Source organism: Adiantum capillus-veneris, chromosome 8 (assembly GCF_014529385.1).
Source record: "Adiantum capillus-veneris isolate H3 chromosome 8, ASM1452938v2, whole genome shotgun sequence".
In the NCBI taxonomy this organism is placed as follows: domain Eukaryota; kingdom Viridiplantae; phylum Streptophyta; class Polypodiopsida; order Polypodiales; family Pteridaceae; genus Adiantum; species Adiantum capillus-veneris.
Window position 1 is genome coordinate 15268204 of NC_140938.1, and position 27595 is coordinate 15295798.

Here is a 27595-nt window from a genome sequence, read left to right on the forward strand (position 1 = left end):
GGCAAAGGCTTTTTCCGCACTCAACAACAGAGAGGGTGCTTCCATAGTGGCATAAAGTGATTGGACGAAGACAAAGAAGACCATTTCCGAACCCACCAACGTTTGCCCCCCTTGGACCTGAAGAAAGCTTTTATCTTACAACAAAATTTGCGGGCACACCAGGTATTTCAGGCTGCATGAACCACCAGTCTAAAGAAGATTGGTCCAAGGTAGGGTAGTTGATGTGGTATCACGGTCCTTCAGTAGGAGAGAACTCCAATATGGGTAAGAGACTCGCAAACGATGGCGGGCTTGAATATCATTGGGTTAGAAAATGATATTCTTTGATGTGCCACTGTAGAAGCACCCTCTCTCTTCTTTTTTTTGGTGGAAAGTAGAAATCGATTAACAGATGCAAAAAAAAAAAAGATACAGAGAACACACAGGTAAGGGGTGGGTTAGCCCAGATCAACAACTCAAGCCATAGCTTCCATCATAATGAATCTAGAGGCTTGGTAAATCCTAGGCAAAACAATCCTCCATTTTTGCCATCTTACACATTTTTGGAGGGTGGTGATAGGTTCAGTCTCATATAACAGAAATGAGGCCTTTTTACAGAGGTGAATGGCAGAAGACAAGAGACTCCTTTTGAGGACAGACAAGGGATAAGAAACTGGGTGTTTGAAGACAGAGGCATTCCTCATAAGCCGCATTCCTCATAGCCATATATGCCATACCTCTCCACTTGTTCCATAAGGGAAGATCCGTGCCTTTGCAATTCCCCAACAGGAGGTCCTAAGCACCCTCTCTCTTGGGGCGTCCGTGAGAGGGGTCTTCTCAAATTTCAATCCACCTAAGTTGGCCAAGTATTTGAATTCTTTTTGAGCAGCTTAGAACTTGATCTCTTCTGCCTGATGCGCAACAATGGCAGTGAAAAAGGGCGGGAAGGCAGCGGAAATGGCAGACGAAGAAACACCCGTGCCTCTGCAGGCCATTCTCCTCGCCGACTCCTTTGCTCAGAAATTCCGTCCCATAACGCTCGAGCGACCAAAGGTCAGCTTTCTCTACACATCCGCTCTGTATCAGCTTCTCCAACAAGAGAGAGAGAGAGAGAGAGAGAGAGAGAGAGAGAGAGAGAGAGAAAATCAACTGTTTTGAAAGGCCAAACTTACCTTTGGAATCAACTCGCATGCATCTAGTGACCATTACCTTCCAAGTTAGTGATCATATTTATCCGTGAGAGGAAATTTCATCTAATAAATGGAACCAGCCATTCTAACAAGCTAACGCTCCCTTGATCTAATGTTTCTCTGCTCTTCTGATTTGTTGAGTTCACTGACAGTTGTCTTTCCTTCTCTATACATTATCTAGTTTGTCATCTTTGTCTCTTTAATCTCAGCGAGCTTTGTTTAAATTTATATCTACTACCAAGTATGCCCGGCGAAGCATACCATGCACAACCTCCTCATTCTGGGGTGAAGTGGTGGCTACATTAGTTTATCTTCTCAACTGCTCTATCACAAAAGCGGTGGACGACATCACTCTAGAGGCGTTATGTACAAGTCGTAAACCTACTATCTCACATCTTCATGTTTTTAGTTGTGTTGTTCATGTTCATGTGCCTACAAAGAAGAGGACGACTTTGGATGCTAAATCCAAAGAGAGGGAAGTTATGCCTTACTCTTCAAAGGATTTCGGTTTAGAATCCTTCATTGGGTGATATTGTTCTCTCCTGTGATGCTCAGTTTGATAAGACTTGATTTAGTCTTGATTCTAATTTCTATGGAGCTTCTTCATGCTCTGATACCATGGAGTGACGAAAGAGTGGCAAGATTAATACCTATTGAGCGTCACAAGAGAGAGGAGGCAAACACAATGGGAGGGAGAAGTATAAATATTGTATTAATGTTTGCGAAAGGCCATGTTGGCCTATGAGACAAAACATATACAGCAATGTCCATGTCAAACAACCAGCCCAATCATAATCACTATATCCAACAAAAATATCACCACAAGAATAGTGAATACCATAGTCAATAGTGCCACAAATGTACTGAAGTGCTTGATGAGCTCCTTGTCAATGAAAGAGATGAGGTCAACATGAAGTTTGACTCAAGATACTCATGTTGTAGCAAATATCAGGCTGAATGTCAACCAAGAATAACATAGAAGTGTTTTTGCCAGTTGTCACTATTTAATTGGATGCCCTGATTTTATTGGACTCTAGGTCACTTTTTCCATTATAAAAGGCACCCTCTACCCCTTATTCTCATTATCCAGTTATATGAGTAGTCTTTTGAGTTATTGGCATATTGCTTTTGTGTCATTTTTTCTCATTCTCTTCCTCTCACAATGTGTTTGTCTCCTCTCAATTGCCATCCTTTCAGTGGGCTAGCACATTGTAACAGACTTGGACACTCCAAGTCGAGAATCTACCTCGACACCACAAGAATTCACTTCAAACAGTACACAGTTCACAATTGATTCGACGCTAGCCCGGCGGAGTTTTGTGCATAGAGATATTGGCCCCAAAGATTGGCGTCCCTTTCAGTATTTCTTTTTATATTAATTTGCAACTCAAAGTACAAGTGAGTAGGAGGCTCTCACTCTCAGACTCTGCGTCCAGATGCTCTGAGAAGTGAGAGCCCAACAACTCTTATAAAGGTTTACAAGGGATGCTAAAAGCAGAGCCCAAAATGTTCAAAGTCAAAAGCCTTGCCAAATAAAATAAAAGCTCTCTGTCTCTCACAAGCTCTCTCTTTTGAGTAAATAAAGCAGAGCTTTTAGCGCTCTCTCTCTCTCTCTCTCTCTCTCTCTCTCTCTCTCTCTCTCTCTCTCTCTCCTCTTTTGCGTAGAAAAGTAGGCCAGATTTGCGTAGCCCCAAGAGTAGCCAAAAACTGTCGTAAATTGCGCATTTCCGTACAACTGTTGCCACGTGTCAACTTCGCGTTTTACGGGCCTTGTCCGTACGGCGCAGCCATGTCATCATCCAACGGATTTTTCGGGAATGTCCGCTAGGCGGGGAGTCCTTGCCAGAGGGTGTATGTGTGGGCAACCACGTCACTGAGTTGTGACATACTCCCGATTACGCTGCAATACAGACAACAGCCATAAACTGTCTTAGCAGACATTGACTGTTAGTACCAATGCACTAGTAACACACATCTAGCACATGTACCAATCGACAGTCACATCACAGGACATCACATGACAAATCACATTCAACATTCATTCGGATCTTAGACCATGATTTATTGGCAATGCAATTAGCAATTGCATCCAGATCCACTCAGGACCTTATAGATGCCCGATTGACTAATCCCTATTGCAACCATGTCTATTGAGATCATTTAGACCAAAATGCTGCAGTCATTTCATCTATCAGTTCCTGCACTTAAACAAGTCAAGAACAAGTCACTATCATGTTCGGGAATTCCAGTTCATAAAGTCATACAACAGAATACTGTCAGCTCTCAGTATCCCTGAACCTCAAAGAGACATCAATGACTCTAGTATTCAAAAATCGAGACATCTGTTGACAAAGGAGCGGAGTAACTCCGCTCTTGTGCAAACCCACTTCACCAGATATCCGGCCAAGCTGAATTCGGGGTTCCATTTGGAATAGACTATGCTAAACCAAAAGCTTCAAGGTAAAGTTTCACAATTTGAGAAGTATCTCCTCGTTTTCTTCCACTTCGGGTTGCTCATCAGGCTTCCTATCTTCAGGCACATCGCCTTTAAAAGGCTTCAAGAGACTCACATGAAAAGCATTGTGAATCCTCCAAGTTTTGGGTAGTTTCAGTCGGAAGGAGACATATTATCGTTTCGGAGATGTGGAAAGGTCCGTAGTATCGCATACCAAGCTTTGGAAAAAGCCTTTCCTTTCCCTTTTTCTTTCTCAGGCGTGCCTTCTCAAAACGTGAGAGCACCCAATCATTCTCCTTCAATTTCAAATCGCGATGATGGCGATCTTCTGCCTTTTTCTGTCTTTCTTGAGATTTTTTCAAAGCCTCGCGGACCTCGGCAAAAGCTGTGTCCACGTCGTGCGTATACTCATCGTCTTCAAAAATCTTATCTTTCGTGCTTAGGAAGGGTGCAACCTTCGCAGCACCTTCAATAATCTCAAATGGTGCCTTCCCCGTCGAAGAGTGCACTGTGTTGTTGTAGGCAAATTCCACCAAAGGTAGATACTTTTCCCATTGAGTCTTCTGATCCGAGATGTAAGACTTCAATAAATCTAAAACCATTGAATTGTCAATCTCGGATTGCCCGTCAGTTTGCGGATGGAAAGATGATGAGAACTGCAATCGCGTGCCAACGTTCTCCCAAATAGCCTTCCAAAACAAACTCGTGAATTTGGGGTCTCTGTCGGAGACAATCGTCTCGGGCATGCCATGTAATCTGAAGATCTGGGCCACAAGCAGTCTCGCTAAGTGATCCGGCTTGACTATTTTCTTCACTGGAATGAAATGAGCTTGCTTGCTAAATTTGTCAATAACAGTCCAGATACCATCGTGACCACTCTGTGTTCTCGGGAGATCAAAAACGAAATCCATTGCAATACTTTCCAAGGGGCGGGTGGGTATGGATAAAGGTTGTAACAATCCCTGTGCTTTATGCCTGTCAAACTTGACCTTCTGGCATACCAAGCAATTGTGCACAAACTCGTCCACATCCTTCTTGAGTTTCGGTCAAAAGAAGTATCTCTCTACCCCTTTCAAGGTGGTAGCAATGCCGCAGTGACCCGTAAAAGGTGGACAGTGGCATTCGGTCATAACCTTTTCCCTCAACGGTTGTGTAACGCACAACATGGTTTTCCTCATCAAGTAGCCATCCTGAATGCAATATCCCGCTACTGTCTCCCCATCGCGTATCCGTGTGAAAATGTTTGCAAAATCTGTATCTGTGGCATATTGATCGACCATATCCTCGAAGCTCCTATAATGAATCGCGGAAATAGCCAGAACCAACGGCTTCGGAGACAAAGCATTTGCCACCAAATTCTTCTGTCCCTGCACGTGGACAATCCGGAAGTGAAACTGTGACAAGATGTTCTCTCACCGCATCTGCTTTTTCGATAGCTGCTTCTGTGATAAGAAGTAGCGTAAACTTTGATGGTCTGTGAAGACAGTAAAATCCGCTCCGGGTAGGTAATGTCGCCACTGAATAAGAGCATGGATAACCGCCAAAAGCTCTTTCTCATAAATCTGTGCTGTCAATTCCGGCCTTGAGAACAATCGACTGTCGTAGACAATGACATGGCCTTCTTGCATTAAGACCGCACCTAGACTACGACCACAAGCATCACAATATACTTCAAATGACTTCTGCAAGTCCGGCAAAGTCAAACCTGGTCTTGTAGTCAATTTCTCTTTTAATGTCTGAAAGGCAGTCACCCCTGTGGGTCCCCATGAGAAAGGGACTCCTTTTTGTGTCAAGATATGCAAAGGGGAAGCAACCTGTGCAAACTTTCTAATGAACCGCATGTAGTATGAACACAATCCCAAGAAGCTTCTAACTTCATGGACATTCTTCAAATCGGCCCAATCACGGATAGTCTCTATCTTGACCGGGTCCATCTGCACTACCTCTGCTGAGACAATGTGTCCCAAAAAGTGTATCTCTGGTAAGAAAAATTCACTTTTCTTCGCATTAATCACCAACTTGTGATCTCGTAATGCCTGAAAGACCTGAAGCAGATGTTCTCTATGTTCTACCTCATCCTTGGAGAAAACAATGACGTCGTCAAAGAAAGTGCCAACAAATAGTCTGTACTCTCGAAAGATCTTGTCCATCATCCGGTTAAATGTCGCATGAGCATTGGTTAGGCCAAAAGGTATCACCATAGACTTAAATAACCCAAAAGTCGTCCGAAGGGTTGTCTTGTAGACATCTCTCGGCGCGATTCGAATTTGATGATATCCACTTTTCAAGCTGATCCTGCTAAAGCACGAGGATCCTTGTAGTCGGTCAAGTATATCATCGATCCTAGGAATCGAAAATCTGTTTTTTATGGTGATTTCGTTGAGAGCTCTATAATCGATGCACATTCTTCAAGATCGGTCTTTCTTCAAAACCAACAACGCTCGAGAGGAGTTTTATAATCGTTGAGAGCTCTATAATCGATGCTTGCACATTCTCCAAGATCGGTCTTTCTTCAAAACCAACAACACTCGAGAGTAGTATGGTGAAGTACTAGGTTGGACAAGACCCTTTTCCAAGAGGTCTTTCACTTGGTTCATAATCTCTTCATTCTGGACTCGGCTCACACGGTAAGGTGGTCGATTTGGTGGTGTGCTTCCAGGTATCAGATCAATGGTATGATTCTCAGGACGAGCGGGTGGTAACTTGCCTGGCAAGTCCGTTGAGAAGCAATCGGCATGAGTGTGGAGAAAATCTTGGCGTTCTTTATCAAGTTCAGACATATTTGTCTTATTCTCATCATTCATCCCTCTCAAAAAGATTGAGTAAACAAACAGACTGGATTTCATTAATTTTGAAATGGCCGAAGCCGATACAAAAGGGACAGACTCGCCCTTAAGTTTTACATCTAGTACAATGGTTCTGCCCTTCTCTGTGGTCAAAGTCGCTTTTCTTGCCCGATAGTCGACCACGGCGTTGTTCTTGTGGTACCAGGGAATTCCCAAGAGGACATCACAACCTTCCAAAGACATTTCGTAGAAGTCCTCATGCCCCAAATACCCCTGACAATGCAACCAAAGTTTGCCAATGATAGGTGTAATGGCTACGTCCCTGCCGGGTGCCGCTAGAACTGTCTCTGCTAGTGGTCCCATCCGATTGGGTGTGATCTCGAGCCGCGCGGCCAATTCAGGTGAAATGAAGTTGGCCTTGGCTCCTCCATCAAAGAAGATCAGGGCTTCTTGGTCTTTTACTTTGCCCAAGCTCGGCAAAGTTCTATACTCCCGTCCATCGTGCTGGGTCAGTACCCACACAAACTGGAACCAGTCCTGTTTTCATCTTGCCTTTTCGTCCACGTTCCCCCAGCTGCTTTCGAACTCTCAGGCCTTTCATCGTCTGTTATGTCCCGCTCATAGGAGAGGGGATCTAGCCCAGATGCCGTCGGGATGGGCGTCCAGTGTTCGGGCGGACGTAGTGTTAACAGGGTGAGTGTGGCCGGCCATTATTATAAAAAGGAGGCCAAGGCCTCATTTGCGGGGATCGACCCCCCACTAGCAGAGTGCTAGTGACTCTGCTAGTGGTTAGCCCGCGAGGCTAGGAGTGCGCGAGGTCACCTCGAGGAGGTGAGGCCGGGTGGTATGGGACGCTTGGTCTTACAGGTGCACGCCTACGTCCTCGGACGCTGGCCCCAGCACGGGGGAGCTGCCGGATGGTGGCTATGGTCGGGTCGTTCGTCCGACGCGTATCTGTAGGCGGTCTGTGTAGCCGGGAGATCCACTCTCCTCGTTCGTTTCATGGTATCAGAGCCGGCTTGGTTGCATGAAGGATTGTGTGCACACCTACAGACTGATTTAAGTCGGATAGTCTTTATTTCATGCAATTTTCGATGATATAATTGTTTAATTGACTATTTTCTTCTCATGAGTATGTTTCCAGGTGTAAATTGATACTATGTTGAAAAATCAGCAAATTGGCGAGTGAAACTGTTGAAAATTTGAGGGTTACTCATTGATTTTATTGGTTTTCGATGAAAATCAATATATTGCTTATTAATTTGCGATTTTGGATTAAATTCAGCATACAATATGTTTTTTTTTAATAAAAAACAACCCTCTTTGTAATCTCCTTCTTTGTGCCAAGCAGAGAGAGAGAGAGAGAGAGAGAGAGAGAGCTGGTCAATCTCTGTAAACTCTCAGAGAGAGAGAATGAGAGAGATTTACCTCTCTCTTTTGCCTGCGCACTTCAAGCCTGTAGGGAAGGTAAAGGGAAGAGCGAGTGAGAGGATGCGGTGAGAGGATGCGTTCTCCTCCACGTTGGCTGCTCCTCCACGCTGGCTCTCAATCGGCACCTTTTGCGTGCTGGCCACGAGCAGGCACGCACAGTCTGTTTCCCCCTTCTTCTCCACGCGGCAGCCTACGGCTGAATTTCCTTTTTTTTTCTACGCTGTATCTGCCTAGCACTGGATTTTTTTTCTTTTTACGCTAAGTCCTGCCTTGACTCATTGAGTATTGTTTTTTTTAATGTGGGCCAGGACCTTTTATGTGTGGGCACCTTAAATTTTTAAGGTATGTATGAAACCTGTAGGCTATTAAAAAAACCACTCACAAAGAGTGAGTTTTTACAGCAAAATTCAGTTCTCGGCTCTCTGCTTCTCTCCCACCACTCCTCTCTCTCACCTGCTCGTCTCTCGCGTCCCCGCCATCACTTGCTCGCCTTCAGACGCTCACGTCGACGCGTAGAGCTCCTCGAACTTCAACTTTTCGCGACCGAAAAGTGCAGAAAAGGCTAGATTTTGCGTGAAAATTCCAGTTTTTCAAGCACTTCGCCATGGATTCCTCTAGCTCAGATGTGCAGCGTGACGATGCGCGAGGTAACATTCAAATTCCATTCACGCATGCTCTCTACACATGGATTACAAGTACTTTCCAGAGTTTCGATTAGCGTGTTACCGCTCTGGAAAACGCGAACGTTCAGACGAACCTTCGCTTGGTCTCTCTCGAAGGGGTCGTGCAAGGGCTCAGTTCCCGACTCGCTACTCTCGAAAATATGGCTTAGTCGATGACTGCGCGTATTTCCGAGCGCGAAACCCATCTCAAGCAATTGCGGATGTAGATTGCTGCTTTTGGGCGTTCACAGGGTGGTTCGACTAAACTCTGTCTTTTGATAAGTATACGACAACTTTCAAAGAGACGCTCACCTTCTGCAAGGTGGATTCTATGCATGCTGCGCACATGTATCTGTTGGGACTACATGAGGATTACCGTTGGGCCTTAATCAAAGACAAAGCCCCGACTGATGTCGAGGATGCAGTGGCAAAGGCCAGGACGTTCCATTTAATAAATGGAGCGAATTATGAGAAGAAAAGAACTGTAGACCATCAATCCGGTGAGGGTGCTTCGAGGAAGCGACCCCGATTCTAGCATAAGTCCAAATCACCGCCGAGATCTTCTCAGGAGAAGAAGAAAGCCAGAAATGCTTCAGTTGCTGATGTAGTGAAGAAGGGGGCTTGTTTCGGATGTGGCCAGACGGGTCACCAAATCAAGGATTGCCCCAAGAAGAAGAAGACACAAAAACCGCAAGGTCGCCCTTCGGTTCAGATTCACGAGATCTCAGGTATCTCTGATGTCATTCAAGTTGAAATCCATCATTTAGCGCACAGTTCATGCACTAACTGTACTTTTAGCACCAAAGTGTTTGGTAAGTACGATCTTCTCCGTTTCTCCGGGAAGATCAATGGTCACGACGTGACCGTACTCCTTGATAATGGAAGCTCACACAATTTTGTGGATGCAAAATTGGTGCAAAAATTGAGCCTGTGCACGCGGGACAGTGACCATGAGTGTCTGAAGATGGCTTGTGGCGTGGATACGGATGTATGGAATCGGATGGTTCCAGACTTGTCGCTCGAGCTAGCTGATTACAAAGAGAACTTGGATTTCCACATCATGCGCCTGGACAGAGCAGATGTTATTTTAGGAATTCCATGGTTTTATGATAAACAAGACTCATTGTATATAGACTATGTACATTACTCTCTTGTTTTTGTTAAGCAGAACATGCCTCATGTATCTGTGTCGCTTTGTAATCAGAAGTTTGTAAATAATGGTTTTGCAATACCGGTTGTTATTGCTTTGGAAATGTGTAAAGAAATAAAGTCTTTTGATGTTGACTTTTATCAATGTGTACCATCTGCTTGGTTTGATTCATTGGTGCTTGGTACTTCTGTCACCGAATTTCGTAAAAATATTTCATGTTCTTCTGTTGAACTTGGGGATTCCGACGAATCCAACCTTATCCGAGAAATCATGACCGATTTCAAGGATGTTTTTCCTGATGATCTACCTCCTGGCTTGCCGCCTTCGAGAGGAGTATATCATGGCATTGAGTTGGTGGCTGGTAGTGAGCCCTTCTCAAAGCAACCCTATCGGTTTAGTAAAACCGAGGAGGACGAGATTCAACGACAGCTGAAGGATTATCTCGACAAGGGTTTTGTTCGGCCTAGCAAATCCCCGTGGGGAGCGCCAATGCTACTTTCTCGAAAGAAGGATAACACTATGCGCTTCTGCGTGGATTACAAGGGGTTGAATAAGCTCACTATCAAGAACAAGTATCCGCTCCGGCGCATGGACGATTTGATAGATCGGCTCCATGGAGCGTTGTATTTTACGAAGATAGCCTATGATCAGGCTATCATTAGATACGGATCAAACTGGAAGATATTCCTAAGATAGGCTTCCATACGCGTTATGGTCACTACGAGTTTTTGGTCTTGCCTTTTGGTTTGACCAATGCTCCAGCTACGTTCCAGCAGATGATGAATGATCTACTGAGACCATTTTTAGGCAACTTCGTTGTTGTATTTCTCGATGATATCTTGATCTATAGCCGAAGTTTGTATGAGCACCTAGTCCATATACGCACTGTTCTCGAAGTACTGAGAACTGAGAAGCTTTACGCTAAGGCCTCTAAGTGTAAATTCTTTAAGAAAGAGCTTCTGTACTTGGGTCACATCATTACCCGCGATGGAATTCGCGTCGACCTTGAAAAATTGGATAAAGTGCGAAATTGGTCCATTCTGAGGAATGTACGCCAAGTAAAGTCCTTTTTAGGCTTTACTGGATTCTTTCGCAAGTTTATCAAGGATTACTCTAAAGTTGCTGCTTCGCTTACGCAAATTTTAAAAGGAGGGGTGAAAGGGCCGAAGATTTCGGGTCCTCATCGTAAAGGTAATCCCCCTGTTGTCTGGAACGAGCCTCTCGAAGAGAGCTTTCGGACACTAAAGCACTTGGTGACTACTGCACCAATATTGCACATTGTGGATCTTAGCAAACCGTTTGTGGTTGAAACGGATGCTAGTGATTATGCTATTGGTGCGGTATTATACCAGCATGGACGTCCTGTCGCGTTTGAAAGTAAGAAGCTTTCTGATTCTGAGATGCATTATCCAACGTATGAAAAGGAGCTTTACGCCGTAGTCCACGCCTTGAGGAAATGGCGGCACTACTTGTATGGCTCTACGTTTGTTGCATGGATAGATCATCATTCCTTGCTCTATATGTGTGATCAGGGTGATCTCAGAGGTCGGAAGGCTAGATGGGTTGAGCTTTTGCAAGAGTTTGACTTTGAGATCCGTTATAGAAATGGATCCAGCAATCGAGTTGTCGATGCGCTCAGCAGGATTCTTGAGGTTAATGCCTTGTCTATGGCTGAAATCTCGACGGATTTCTCTCTCTCTCTCCGAGGGCTATGCCGTTCCGATGGCCATTTTGGCAAGATATGGAACGAGGTCGAAGCGGGACATGACTCGCATACAGGCTTGGGTGATCCGGAGACCCAAGTGAGTCGTGCTGGAGAGACGAGACTGCGACAATATTCCATTAGAGGTGGACTATTGTTCAGAAATGGTAAAGTCCGCGTGCCGGAAATTGATGAGATTCGACAAAGGATGTTGTGCCAATGCCACGATCTTCCTAGCGTTGGGCACCGAGGCATCCAAAGAACTTTGGCTTTGGTCAAACGATATTTCTATTGGCCAAGAATGCGCTCTTACATAGGGAGCTATGCGAAGAGATGCGCTCAGTGTCAGGTCAATAAGGCAGAGTGCCTTAGGAAAGCTGGCCTGCTACACCCATTGGAAATCCCAGATGCCAAGTGGCAAAGTATTTCCATGGACTTCATCGTTGGTTTGCCAAATACTAGTCGGGGCAATGACGCTATTTGGGTTGTGGTCGATAGACTCACAAAAATGGCGAAGTTTATACCAACGAAGTCGACAATAAAAAGCCATGAGTTAGCGGTTTTATTTGCCGATCAGCTTTATAAGCTGTATGGTTTGCTAAAGGATATCGTCAGTGATCGAGATACTAAGTTCACTGGCCGATTTTGGCGAGGTGTGTTTGCTCATCTTCAGAGGAAGTTGAGTATGTCGTCTTCTCACCATCCTGAGTCCGACGGACAAACTGAGAGGATGAATCAGACGTTAGAGGACATGTTGAGAGTCTATGTCTCTCACAGGCAATTTGATTGGGAAAGGTATCTTCCACAGTTAGAGTTTGCCTATGATAGTAGCAAGCATTCTGCTATTGGATTTAGCCCGTTCATGCTGATGTATGGATTCGAGCCTAAATCCCCAATTGCTATTGGCTTAGAGAAAGTCAAGGAACGCCAAGCTCGTGATTTCCTGTATGACATGCAAGAAATGCTCGAATTGGCTAAGGATAGTATAAGAACGGCTCGTGATCGAGTCACTACTTATGCTAATCAAAAGAGATCTCCAAGGACTCTAGATGTGGGACAGTGGGTCTATCTGAAGATACCCAAGGATTCCAAGACTATGCGAACAGGAAAGCATTATAAGCTTTTAGCTAGATATTGTGGTCCGTTCTTGATCACAAAGAAAATTGGCCAAGTTGCCCTCAAATTGGCTCTTCCTTCGGATATTAGTGTACATCCAGTGTTTCATGTCAGCCGCCTTAAAGTGAAATTGGGCGAAGCCGATGTTGTTGTGCCTATCGAGGAAAATGTATGGCAAGAGATGCAAACTGAGTATATTCTTTTAGATCATCGTACCCGTCATTCATGCCTAAAGGCTTATGACGAGTACTTAATTAAATGGAAGGGTCAATCTGAAAGGTTTGCTACTTTGGAACCTGTTAGAGCTTTGAAGGCTCAGTATCCCCACTTCATTGATGAGGACATCAATGGTTCTTAAGGGGGGAAGTATGTTATGTCCCGCTCACAGGAGAGGGGATCTAGCCCAGATGCCGTTGGGATGGGCGTCCAGTGTCCGGGCGGACATAGTGTGAACAGGGCCAGTGTGGTCGGCCATTATTATAAAAGGGAGGCCAAGGCCTCATTTGCGGGGATCGACCCCCCACTGGCAAAGTGCCAGTGGTTAGCCCGCGAGGCTAGGAGTGCGCGAGGTCACCTCGAGGAGGTGAGGCCGAGTGGTATGGGACGCTTGGTCTTACAGGTGCACGCCTACGTCCTCGGACGTTGGCCCCAACACGGGGGAGCTGTCGGATGGTGGCTATGGTCGGGTGGTTCGTCCAACGCGTATCTGTAGGCGGTCTGTGGAGCCTGGAGATCCACTCTCCTCGTTTGTTTCATCGTCCTTGTCGTTTTGTTCTTTCGGTGCCTTTTTTCCAAAGCACTTCCCCTCCTTGATGTAGAGAGCTCTCTCTTGAGGAGTGAGTTTGGGTTGTGCATCCTTTTCTTTCTTTTCTGGGTTGCTCCTCCTCTTTCTACTTCCATTTTTCTTAGTCTGTTCGGCCCTTTGCGTCATGATTTCATCTGTGGGGTAGGTCAATGTCACCAGCGTGTGACTACTATCTATCCTTTTGTTGATTTCTTTTCTTATTATTTATTTACTTTCACTTTTTGGAAACACCCCTCGGGAAATCTAAGTGCCCTGCATTGCATAGCTAGTGTGGAATTGTTCAGAGGGAGTCCAGGCCTGAGGGCAAGAGAGCACTAAGGTTGGACAAGGACTATGGGTAGCCAAAGTGGGGTCATTGACTAGCCAAAGTGGAATCCTTTGCTACAGAGGCTACATTTCAGTTCTCGGTGTGCGTGCAGTGTACAAAGAGGGTCATATGACCTAGAAAGATACAATGGCAACATCTCCTAAGATTTAGGGAACTGCTATTTTGGGACTTGAAAATGTGTTCGCGTCATTACCTCCGGAATGACAAGGGGAACATTTTATAACTCTGCCGCGAAGTCAACTGACGCGTCGGTTGAGATATCTTAAGCGGCGAACCCGAAACGGGAAAATGCTTGTAAAAGCGCCAAGTGGCAGTTTTTCATGAACCTGCCTCATGCAGAAAAATGGGCGCTGATTTTTAAGTTGGGAGAGGCCTTCATTTGCAAATTGTCACAGGTTGAGAGCTATGGAGTGCTTCCTTTCCCTCTTATGTACAGTGCGGTGCCAGGAGTGATGCCCTGCACTCTATGCACTGCTCTCTCTCTCTCTCCCCTATGGTAGTATGTTATGCCCCTCTAGTGGGCTTTTCATTTGACCAATGTACAATTATGTGGGTTCATGCGCGATTGCCGAGGCAAGAGCCTCTTGCACAGGTACTGGATTAGCTAGCGGCTAATCCCCCGCAGGTACAGGTGATTCAGAGAGGTTTCACGTGCGAAATCTCGTCCGATTCAAAGGGCAAGTAGCCCTACAGGTGCGGGAGCTCGAGGACTTGCTACGGATGCGACCGGCACGCAAAACGGAGCCCGAAACATGGAATTACAGCCTGCTGTGTATTTTTGCAGGTGTAGGGTTTTGGCTCTAAACGGACCCTAATACCCCTAGGAGGTTCGGGGACGCGAGGGGACCGCTGTACAGGTGATCTGGCGCATTTTCGGGGCAGAAAACAGAGAATTCAGCGTGCTGCAGATTCTCGGCAGGTTTTGCAAAGTGTCCGTATGTGTCGAGAAAGTCATCCAATGCGTGGGAATACTGGGAGTGAAGGGTCCTAGTACAGTTATGTTGCCGAAATCGGGCCAAAACAGTTGAAATTCAGCCAAGGTTGTGCGGGGCAACTTGTAGGCAACCACAGCTTTTATTCCCTCTGTCAAAGAATAAAGAAATACCGAAAGGGGCTCCTAATTTAGGGGCCAATCTGGTGTCGGTCTTCTCATACAGGTGCAGTCTAGCAGCCTGTATCCCTTTCCCCTTTGTTGTGTCTTGAAAGTACAGGTAAAGTGGGCGACAAATTAAATGGGTGAAAGCAAATAAGGTTTAAGTCTAAGGTCTACTGCCCTCATTGGATTAAAGAGGCCGGTTTCATGGTTCCGTCGGCCGGGACTAAATCACTTTTTCCCATAGAAGTGAGCCTTGGTTAGTTTGGGCTTGAAGACACAGGGGATCATAGACCAGACACAGGGAATTGCAATTATGGCTGACAGACCAGATGATGTGACTGAAGAGGTTTCCTCCTCATAGGGTCAAGAGACACATGAAGTGGGTGAGTCTTCAAGACCACCACAGATGGATGATGGTATATTCAGGACCCAGTTGGCTACTGCTGTGGCTATGTTCACACAAGTAATGCAGAACCCGAGGTTTTTAGCCTTTCTGCAACCTTCTATTCCGTCGCAGCAAGTTGGGTCACTGGATCATATTCAAAAGCCTGTTAAGGCTCAAGCACAAGTGATTCATACTGCAGAGTCAATGGAAACACCTGTACACTTGACGGAGAACATGCAATCTCCACAACATGTGCCTAAGGTGCAAGAACAGGTGGCTGAAATGCCAGTCTTTCAAGCTGTACCAGTTCAGCCAGCCACCTTTCAGCAGCCTATAGTTGGTTCTAATGGGCAAAGAAGCAACCTACAGGCTATGCAACAAGTCTTCCCACCACCTTCAGTACACCCTGGCTATTTTGGAGGTGGATCGGTATTCCAAGCATGGCTGGTCATGCACCTGGAAATTAGTTTTACACGCCATGAACAGTGTTCGGGGGTGCTCAAACAATGATGCCTAACCCCATGTATGGTGTCACGGGCATGCTACCAGGGTTTCAAAGCACTCAGGGCCAATTTGGGATGCCACAAGCAAATTTTGGTATGGCTAGAATTATAAAATCAATAGCCAAATATGGCATTTCCAGGTCAACTCAATAGCGGCCAAGGAACACAGATGAACCCTAACAGTGTTCCCATGTTTCAGTCACTTCGATATGACAATTTAACGCCGCTGGAGAAGCCAACTCCATACAAAGAAGGTGGCAAAGGTGTGGCATTCACGACCTTTACAGGGTTTGATGACATGAAGAAGGCTCTCTCATTCCTCTAGCAGTTTGACAAGGCCTATGCAGGGGGAAACTTTACAGAGGCTTCAAAGGTCCGCAAGGTAGCCACTTTCTTGACAGGAAATGCGGGACAATGGTGGACAACTTTATTGCTTCAAGGGCAAGCTCCGTCCACATGGATTTACTTCAAGCAGATTATTGCAGCAGCATGGTTATCTGATGACTTTGAAGCAGATGTCATGACAGAATGGCACCAGCTTAATGCTGCCACTTGCAAGAATCTGGATGACTACAATCGGAAGTTTTGGAAAGCTCTACTTCCAGTAACTTCCCATAGGTTTGTGCCATTGACAGAACAGATTGAAAAATACTGTTGTGGCCTACCCAAAGGATTGAGAAAGTACTGCACGAAGACCAAAGTCACTACTTTGATGCAGCTCATCGAGGTAGCAAACACTGGCAATGGTTTGCTCAAGGGAGAAGATTGTGAATTTAATACTGGCTTCAAGGAAGGATCAGCCAAGAAAAATTCAGGGAAGTACATTCCCAATGAGGTTCCTAAAGGGGCTTAGGAGCCAGCCAACGCAGGGAAAGGCAAAGCTACGGTTGAATCAGAAAAGGGACCAGCAAAGAAATGGAAAAGACGTTTTCCTCGCAAGTCGAAAGAGCAAAAGAAGGTCCTGAGGTCAGAGAACAAATGCTTTATTTGTGAGCAGCCTGGCCACATTGCTTACAATTGTCCTCAAAAGAAAAGGCCAGTTGATTTTGAAGACAAGGAGGACAAGAAAGGAAAGAGGCCCATGGCTGGTCTAGTGCTAGATATTGTGGGCGACAAGCCAAATTCAGATGCAAGTGAGCTTTGCAGAGCATGGGGAAAGGTCAGGGATCAAACTGTGCTTATCTTCTTTGATCCAGGTGCCAAAGCCAACTTCATGTTCTGGCCATACAGAGGCTGTGACACCCATCATTGGAAAGTTACGCCTACATATCCAGTCCTATGTAGATGCTGAAGAATTTTACATCATGCCATTGGACGGATGTGATGTGTTGCTAGGTATTCCTTGGTTGTTTCGTGTACAGGGAATCATGGATGCCTACAACAAAAAGATCACTGTACAGAGCAGGGGAAAGACTCACATTTTGGATGTAAAGCTTAAAGGGGAGTCTATTCCCACTGTATCAGCTTCTGCTATTACTTCTGTAATGAAAAAGCATCTTTCTGCGTACTTGGTTTTTGCACGTGAAGTGTCAGATTGTGATGAATCAAATTAATCTGTGTTAGATAAAGAAAGGTCAATGTTTTTACAACAGTATAGTGACTGTTTTTCCGATTCATTATCGTCTCAATTACCGCCAGAGAGACCCGAAGACCATGCGATAGATTTGGTGCCAGGAGTAGCCCACCAAATAAGCCTCCGTACAGGGTTAGTGCGGCTCAGCAGAAAGAGATAATGGGCCAAGTACAACAGCTGTTAGAAAAGGGGCTGATTCAACCTAGTTCATCTCCTTTGTGTTCTCCAGTGTTGTTGGTACAGAAAAAGGATGGCTCATGGCGTATGTGCATCGACTACCGTGCACTGAACAAGAATACCATCAAGAATAGGTTCCCTATACCTAGAATTGATGATATTCTGGACAAATTAGGAGCAGCAACTATGTTTAGCAGGATAGATCTAAAGAGTGGGTACCATTAGATCCGCATTAGATCAGAGGATGTGCACAAGGCTGCTTTTAGAACAACGTTTGGCCTTTACGAATTTCTAGTGATGCCCTTTGGTCTCACAAATGCTCCTGCTACGTTCAATAGGATGATGGATAGAATTTTCCGTCCACACCAGTAGTTTGTTGGTACATTCTTTGACGACATGATAGTCTACTCAAAGAATGAAGACGAGCATAGGCATCACTTGGCCACTGTGTTCAAAGAGCTACGCAGCCATAGGTTGCTCATCAATGCAAAGAAAAGTGAATTTTTTATGGAAGAGATTCATTTTCTCGGACACATTGTCTCAAAGGATGTGTCAAAATGGATCTTGCAAAAGTTGAAGCGATCAAGTCATGGCCAGATTTGAAGAGGGTGCACGATGTCCGAAGCTTCTTGGGACTATGCTCCTATTACAGAAGGCTTATCCGAAATTTCGCTGAGATTGCTTCCTTTGCATGCTCTTCAAAAGAAGGCAGTCACCTTCAGATGGACACAGAAAGAGATTTCAACTTTTAATCTCCTAAAGGAAAAGATGACTTCAGATCCAATCATTGTGTTGCCAGATCTTAGGAAGTCATTTGTGGTCCAGTGTGACGCCTGTGGTAGTAGCATTGGTGCAGTGCTAATGCAAGATGGCAGGGTAGTAGCCTATGAGAGTAGAATCTTGCAAGGGCTAGAAAAGACTATGCAAGTCTATGAAAAAGAATTGCAGGCCGTCATTCATGCGCTCTTAAGTTGGAAACACTACCTGCTAGGTGCAGATTTCATTGTCCAAACGGATCATCAGACCTTGCGATACTTCTGGACACAGGCAAAGTTATATATGCGATGGGCAAATATCTTGTCCATGTTCCATTTTCAGATTGTGCATATGGAAGGCAAGAAGAACGTTGTGGCTGATGCCTTGTCAAGGAAGCCACAAATTTCAGCTGTGTCAATTCCTTATCATCATGAACTTGATGATATGAGGGAACAGTATGCAAATGATGAAGATTTTGCAAGGGTCTTCGAGCAGCTAATGGATGGACAACGTCATGAACACTATCTTCTCAAAGATGGGTTCATGATGATGCATGGCAGATTGTGTGTCACAAAGCCATTGCGACGCAAAGTTATGGAAGAGAGTCATGTCCCACCGTATGTAGGGCATCGTTGTATCGATGCTACAGTTAAAGCGGTTGAGACATTCTTCTACTGGCCTACATTGAGAAGAGATGTGGATGCCTTTCTGCGAGAATGCCTAATATGCCAGAAGGTTATTGCAACCACTACCTATTCCAGATAAACCATGGGAAAGTATTGCTATGGATTTTATCTTTGATCTTCCGAGAACGCAGACAGGAAACCATGGTATTTGGACCATTATTTGCAGATTCAGCAAGCAGGCTCATTTTATTCCTGTCAGGAAGAAGATAAAGCCAAATCAGATGGCATGCTTGTTTATGAGCAATATTTTCAAGTATCATGGCATGCCACAGTCGATTGTTAGCGACCGTGATCCACGCATGACAAGTTTGTTCTGGAGAGGCTTGTTTGAGAATATGGGCACAATGCTCAAATTCTCTTCGTCATTTCATCCTCAAACAGATGGGCAGTCAGAAGAGGCAAATTCTATCGTCCTAGATTTGCTGAAGTGCTATGTGTCAGAGCATAAAAGAAAGTGGGAGCAGTATTTGCCATTGGTGGAGTATGTATACAATAATACAGTGCATTCATCAACTGGCAAGGCACCTTTTGAGATAGTTAAAGGTGGCAAGAAAATTCCTCCCATACTGCATACAAAGGACAAGATATTTGAAGCAGACAAGTATCTTCAGGACATGGATGAAATGTACAAGAAGGTCAAAGTGGCCTTAGGAAAGACTCAGGCAAAGCAAAAGAAAGCAGCTGATCGTCACCGTCGTGAAGTGGTGTTTTCACTTGGTGATTGGGTGCTTCTACGCTTTGAAAACGCAAGGTTAAAGAAGATGAAGAGCAAGGAAAGACTGTTTCCAAAGCTCAACATGCGTTACTATGGGCCTTTTCAAGTATGCGACAATCAATGATGTTGCATATAGGTTGAAATTGCCTGAGAGTTGGAAGATTCACAATGCGTTTCATGTGAGTCTTCTCAGACTCTATGTGGGTGATGTGTCAGAGGATATGCCAGCTGAAGATCAGCCGGAAGTCGAGGAACTTGACGAGATCTTGGTCCTTGAACAGATTTTGGCACATAAAGGAAGAAAAGTGAAAGGCAAGGTTGCTAGGCGTTACTTGGTGAAGTTCAGAAACTATCCACCAATGGATGCTAAGTGGATGGAAGAAGGTGAACTTGCAGAGTCACCAACTGTGCTATCACTTACCTTGAAGCCTTCGATTTGCAACCTACCTTGACCCTTTGAGTTTCAAAGCTACATGGATTGTCAGTGTGACAATGGCTTCTGATAGAAATGATGTACATGGTATTTAAAGTGAGCTCAAATCAAGTACATGTTACATGAATGTTAGAGCTGTACAGATTGTTAGTTTGGCAATTGCTCTTATGGAATGTCCAAAAGTTTGGTTAGTGCTATAGAAGTGAGTATTTTTTGTCAGTTTGTCAAGGATACAGTAATTGCTTCTATTAAAGGGTACATGTGTAACTGCATTCTTAAACTGTCGGTTTGGGTATGCTCGAAAGTGTTACTGGATCCAACGTGTACTAAAAGACAGTGGCAAAATACGAAGCTACCATTTTGTCATTGGAAAGTTAATGACTCAAAGCAATGGCAGAGTGCGAAGCTACCACAATGTCATTGGGACAGGGTTCACACGTAGGCAATACATGTGTCAACGAGGTGTTGAATACACAAGGGTTGACAATGAGCATGTATGTGTCGTGCATGTGTCGACAGGTGTGCGCACACCTGAGTGTTGACTGTGAGCACGTACGACATAGATGCAAACGAGGACGTTTGAGATTTCAAGAGGGGGGTATGCCACCAGCGTGCGACTACTATCTATCCTTTTTGTTGATTTCTTTCTTATTATTTATTTACTTTCACTTTTTGGAAACACCCCTCGGAAAATCTAAGTGCCCTGTATTGCATAGCTAGTGTGGAACTGTTCAGAGGGAGTCCAGGCCTGAGGGCAAGAGAGCACTAAGGTTGGACAAGGACTATGGTTAGCCAAAGTGGGGTCATTGACTAGCCAAAGTGGAATCCTTTGCTACAGAGGCTACATTTCAGTTCTCGGTGTGCGTGCAGTGTACAAAGAGGGTCAGATGACCTAGAAAGATACAATGGCAGCATCTCCTAAAATTTAGGGAATTGCTATTTTGCGACCTGAAAATGTGTTCGCGTCATTACCTTCGGAATGACAAGGGCAACATTTTATAACTCTGCCGCAAAGTCAACTGACGCGTCGGTTGAGATATTGTTAAGCAGCGAACCTGAAACGGGAAAATGCTTGTAAAAGCGCCAAGTGGTAGTTTTTCATGAACCTACCTCATGCAGAAAAATGGCCGCTGATTTTTAAGCTGGGAGAGGCCTTCATTTGCAAATTGTCACAAGTTGAGAGCTATGGAGTGCTTCCTTTCCCTCTTATGTACAGTGCGGTGCCAAGAGTGATGCCCTGCACGCTACGCATTGCTCTCTCTCTCTCTCCCCTATGGCAGTATGTTATGCCCCTCTAGTGGGCTTTTCATTTGACCAATGTACAATTATGTGGGTTTATGCGCGATTGCCGAGGCAAGAGCCTCTTGCACAGGTATTGGATTAGCTAGCAGCTAATCCCCCGCAGGTACAGGTGATCTAGAGAGGTTTCACGTGCGAAATCTCGTCCGATTCAAAAGGGCAAGTAGCCCTACAGGTGCGGGAACTCGAGGACTTGCTACGGATGCGACCGGCAGGCAAAACGGAGCCCGAAACAGTGAATTACAGCCTCCTGTGTATTTTTGCAGGTTTAGGGTTTTGGCCCTAAACGGACCCTAATACCCTCAGGAGGTTCGGGGACGCGAGGGGACCGCTATACAGGTGATCTGGCGCATTTTTGGGGCAGAAAACAGAGAATTCAGCGTGCTGCAGATTCTCGCCAGGTTTTGCAAAGTGTCCGTATGCGTTGAGAAAGTCATCCAATGCGTGGGAATACTAGCTGTGAAGGGTCCTAGTACAATTATGTTGCCGAAATCGGTCCAGAACAGTTGAAATTCAGCCAAGGTTGTGCAAGGCAGCTTGTAGGGAACCACAGCTTTTATTCCCTTTGTCAAAGAATAAAGAAATACCGAAAGGGGCTCCTAATTTAGGGGCCAATCTTGTGTCGGTCTTCTCATACAGGTGCAGTCTAGCAACCTGTATCCCTTTCCCCTTTGTTGTGTCTTGAAAGTACAGGTAAAGTGGGCGACAAATTAAATGGGTGAAAGCAAATAAGGTTTAAGTCTAAGGTTTACCGCCCTCATTGGATTAAACTGGCCGGTTTCAGTCAAACTGTCCGTGTGAATGGCAAAGCCCCGTTTCGCATGACTCATCATCTCCTGAATGGAAGCTGACTTTTGTTCTAAGCAGTGATCTCGGATCGCTGTAAGGTAAACCACTCAATCTGTTCTTTGAACGAGATCCTCTTAAATTAAGAGGCGGGTAGAAAAGAGCTCCTGAATCTCTCGCAATAAGCGTCCATTGTATCCTTCTTGGTCATTCGAAGATGGTTCCAAGCAGTTCGTATGTCGCGTTCATACTCTCGAGTCAGCCAAGAAGAAGTAAAAATCCTTTTGAATTTCAGCTATTTAATTGTCGTTGTCTTGTTTTATTGAAGCGAGCATTTCCCTTAGAGTAAGAGGCAGCCCTCCGAATCTTAGAGTGCTCTGAGTAACGCCCTCCTGAGAAAGCTATGTCAAACTGCTGTATAAAAGACAAAGCCTTCGAAGCATCTCTATAACCAGAAAACGTGTTAAATTTAATTGACTGTCCACCTTCCTTAAACTCTCGGACTTTCTTGCTTTTATCTTCCAGAAAGTCATACTGGGTCGCTTAATAAAAATTCTTCTTCTTTGTATAAAAGCTGCTGTCGTTAGAGTCCGAACTATCTGGAGAAGAGTCCTCTGTAGAACTGTCAACCATGGGGCATACACACTCAACCGTAGCTGTGAAGACTGCTTGTACTCAACCTCACAACTCGAAGTGGCCACAGTAGGTTGCTTCTTGCTCAACCATGATATACATGAACTGCCAAGCATGAAACAAAAACAACCAGCCCAATCTGATTCCGAAAAAGCATGTAAGTCTGGCGGTAATGATCCCCTCTTGGGATAAAACAAGCCAAGATGTAAAGTGCCACTAAGGTAGCGAAAAATCCTCTTGACAGCCTGCCAATGCTTAGACCTTGGGCTATGCATAAATCTGCTAACCTGTGAGACTGCAAACTGAATATCCGGCCTCATGTTCATACATAAATGAGGCAGCCAACAACAGTTTGGTAAAGAGTGACATCAGCAGGATCGCTAGCATCATGTAGACTCAACTTCAAACCTGTTTCCATGGGAGTGGCAATAGGTTTGCAATCCTCAAGTCCAAACTTACATAGCAATGTCTCTATGTAACTTTTTTGACACAAGGCAATACCACCATCACACTGCTTAAACTGTATACCCAAGTAATGATGCAACAGTCCCAAATCTTTCATCTTGAAAGTAGCATTCAAATCAGCCTTATATTCAGCAATATGTCTCTCATTTGGTCCAGTGATCAGCAAATCATCGACATAAAGAACCACGATGAGAAGTACATCACCCTCACGCTTTACATACAATGTGCTTTTTGTTGGACTATTACGAAAGCCTCGTTTGACCAAATGAGTGTCAGCTTTCTCATACCAAGCACGAGGAGATTGCTTCAACCCATACAAAGCCTTCTTACATCTGCACACTTTGTCCTCTTGTCCTTTTATGATAAAACCGCGAGGCTGTGTTACATAAACTTCCTCAAATATGTCACCATTCAAGAAAGCAGTAACAATGTCTGATTGATGTACATCCCAACCAAAATGAGCTGCCAATGCACATAGAAAACGCACAGTAGTCATACGACAAGTGGGAGCAAAAGTCTCTTCATAATCTATGCCTTTTTGCTGTGCATAACTCTTTGCAACAAGTCTCGATCGATCTCACCATCCGGCTTGCGTTTCAACTTGTAAACCCACTTCGTAACAATGGCCTTTTTGCCAGGAGGCAAATCACATAAAGTCCATGTGTCATTTTCTATAAGGACGGAGTTTGCATGGACCCACAAACATCACTATGCACAAGCTGCAACCTGCATGTGGCCCGAACTGAACCATCCTTTGGAAACTTAGAACGCTGCATCTTATCCAAAATACAACCTTCACAAACATGTTTGACAGGTGCTTCAAGAGGCGGCAAAGAAGCAACTATATCAGATTTTTGCAAACGTAGCAAATTGGCAAAATTCAGATGACCAAAACGTGCATGCCAAAGTTTTGCATCTAAAATAGCCCTTGAATCTGCAACAACATTTGCAAAATTTTGTCCATACTTGTCATACAAAGTGAGCTTATACAGCCCACAACACAAAAGGCCAGATGCAACAATTTCATCACCAAAACTGAGATCATGAATTGTACATCTGTCATTCACAAATTTGGCTACAAGTCCAAGTCTAGCAAGTGCTGATACAGACAAGAGATTCTTCTTGATCCCAGGTACATAAAGTGCATCAACCAACAAGTGTGAAGGAACTGCCATTTGTAGTAGTAAGCACAATCTTTCCAACTCCTTGAACCGGATAAGAGGCATTGTTGGCACAAGTGACTGAATTCCCATGAGGGACAAACTCGAGAGAGGTAAACAATTCACGATGTGACTCGTGAGGTAGTGTGCTTTATAGCACCACTGTTGAAATACCACACATGTGAATCTGCAGCAACTGATAAGCATGCATCATGGACATCAGGATTGTAAGTGCACTCTACGCTAAAAGCCCATTCTGCATCAACATCAGCATTACAGTCTCCTTTTACAGAAGACTCAACAATGGTTGCATTTGTAGTGGAACCAGCATTTGCAGTGGAACCACCCTCTTTCTTCTTAGCCTCTTTTGCCTTCAACTTAGGACACTGCTTGATCAAGTGATCATTAGCTTTACAATAATGGCAACGCACCTTCTTTTTGCCCTTATCACCAGAATGGCCAGACGAAGTGTTGCGAATAGAAGCATTGGGAACAGAAGTTTTGCCACTCGCAGCAGAACCATAAGAAGTGGCTGTATTGTTGTTACCACCCTTTCTCTGAGAAGCAATAAAAGCCTGTTCAACTGCACGTTGCCTAGTCTTGTTTTTTCTAGAAAGTGACTCTTGCAACAACAATGTGCATAATGCATCAAACTTGACAACTTCAAGATTTCCTTGAGTCATAAGTCTCCAAGTACTAGCAAAAGTTTGGTAAGAATCTGGTAAGGCATCAAGAACAGTCTGCACAAGGAAATTGTTTGAAATGACTTCACTTGCAGAAATAAGTTGCTCATTGATATCCTTGACACTAGCAAGGAAAGTGTCCATATCATCTTCCTCATGCATAATCTTAGACTCCAGCTCTTTACGCAGCAAAGTAATTTTAGCCTCATTGCGACTTGCATAAAGACCAGCCAAAATATCCCAAGCCTGTTTTGCAGATTTTGTTGAACGGATGTGAGGAACAATGGGTGCGCTTCACAAACAACACAATCAATGCATGAGCTTGCGCATCCTTTACATCCCAACGAGCTTGTTCTGCCGTAGGCAAAACAACTCTAATAGTAGCAATCCTTGCAGCAAGACCTGCAACATCCTCAACATCGTCTGCATCCTCAGAACCAGGATGTACATCAATGTCCTACACAATATTCCAGACGCCCTTTGACAGAACGTGTTGCATCATATAAGCCCACATAGGGTAATTGTCCCCATCCAACCTTTCCTCAACAACAAACATCTTGAAGACGTCTGTGTTGTTGCCAGCCATGGTAAATGCTTCACCTGATGTGAAAACTGTCCGAAAATAGGAGAAACGGAGCGGGAACAATGCGCGCTATATAGCACAAACCGTAAAAGACTCTAAGGCACCTATTATGCAGAAAACGGCACTGTCAGAAATTCTGCACAAAATGACGAAATTGGCTGTGCAGGATTGCATGTAGTGGAAACGGAAGTCGAAATGAGCCCGAATCAAAAATCTGAGCAGAGTAAGCTCTACTAGCTTTCTCGAAATATTTGTCGACCTGCGAACGCTTGCCAAACCTCACTGTAAACGGAGAAAGTGAGCAAGCGTGTGTTGGAGCAGCTGGCGACTAAGCTCGAGAGGACGTAACCTGCTCTGATACCAATTGTTGGAATTAGGCTTGCAGAGAAACACACAGCTTGGAGAAGACGAAGGAAGCTCAAGGCACACAATAGTGAGTGTATTACTTAGTGTGCAATGGAAAGATAGATAACCCTAGAGTGATGGGCGTTATACAATGCTCGGGGGGAAAAACCTTCTAAAGAGGGAAAAAATGCCCCGGGGGTCCTAGTGTGTTCACACACATCACTACCACATGTATATGGTAACAAGCTTTGTTCTGCGCGTCAAAAAGTTCAGCAATTCGTGCATCAACTACCTCTTCTAATTTTTGCTCTGTATACATCCTTGGAGTAGGAGGTTTCTTCAGGGCCGGTTTGAGGGGTGGTTTTGTGGTCTGCCGCCACTGTGCATGCACCTCGTCGAAGGAGGTCTGGCTCATAAATTTTGCAAATTTCGGATAATTCACAAAATTTAGCATCATCTTTGTTGCATCGCCGATCAATCATCACGCTCCATCTCTTTGATCTCCGCTTGAGTAGGCCGAGGCGGACCGTACTTCTCGCGTGAATCTTTGTTGTGATCTCTTCCCGCATCTTCGGATGCAGAGGAAGTCGACTGATCTATGTCTGAAGCCATAAGTGCCGTGTATAAAGGATCGGATTTCCCATAGAGGAGAAATCGGCCGTGCTCTGATACCACTGTAACAGACTTGGACACTCCAAGTCAAGAATCTACCGCGACACCACAAGAATTCACTGACAGTACACAGTTCACGATCGATTCGACACTGGCTCGGCGGAGTTCCGTGCCTAGAGATATTGGCCCCAAAGACTGGCGTCCCTTTCGGTATTTCTTTTTATATTAATCTACAACTCAAAGTACAAGTTAGTGGGAGGCTCTCACTCTCAGACTTTGCGTCCAGATGCTCTGAGAAGTGAGAGTCCAACAACTCTTATAAAGGTTTACAAGGGATGCTAAAAGCAGAGCTCAAAAGCTTCAAAATCAAAAGCCTTGCCAAATAAAGCAAAAGCTCTCTGTCTCTCACAAGCTCTCTCTTTTGAGTAGATAAAGAAGAGCTTTTACCTCTCTCTCTCTCTCTCTCTCTCTCTCTCTCTCTCTCTCTCTCTCTCTCTCTCTCTCTCTCTCCTCTTTTGCGTAGAAAAGCAGGCCAGATTTGCGTAGCCCCAAAAGCAGCCAAAAACTGCCGTAAATTGCGCATTTCCGTACAGCTGCTGCCACGTGTCAGCTCTGCGCTTTGCGGGCCTGTCCGTACGGTGCAGCCATGTCATCATCCAGCGGATTTTCTGGGAATGTCCGCCAGCCGGGGAGTCCTTGCCAGAGTGTGTGTGTGTGGACTGGGCAGCCACGTCACTGAGTTGTGACAATGTCAACACTAGATTGATGTACGCACATTATATAGTGTGAGAGGCATGGTTGAGTAGGGTATGTGTGCTGGACATACCAAGGACCCATGTGTAGGTTTCCAGAAACCATTTAGTGTTGTGTGTGTATGTGTATATGCAAAATCTATTGCAAGTGTGAACTAATAAAAATTCAAATGACTATGAGGGTGACACCTCTAAAGACGGTTGAATTTTCTGCAACATTCTTTCTATGTTTCGACTATTGCATTGGAAACATCTAGGTGGGTTGGATGTGAAGTGTCAGACCAATATGCGATGGCTTGTGTATGCCAATATGTGTGGTATTTTGTCCCTGACCAATTGCTAACGTGGC

The 27595-nt window shown here is 44.8% G+C and overlaps 1 protein-coding gene across 1 annotated transcript in view; it reads left to right on the forward strand.

Moving 5' to 3' along the window:
- The first annotated feature begins 746 nt into the window (after positions 1-746).
- LOC147451716 (Trimeric LpxA-like enzyme) overlaps positions 747-27595 on the forward strand; it is a 105152-nt gene continuing 78303 nt past the window's right edge. The window contains exon 1 of the mRNA XM_086517612.1: positions 747-1032. Coding sequence (XP_086373738.1) covers positions 904-1032 — 129 coding nt within the window. The 5' untranslated portion in view covers positions 747-903. The remainder of the gene's footprint in view (positions 1033-27595) is intronic.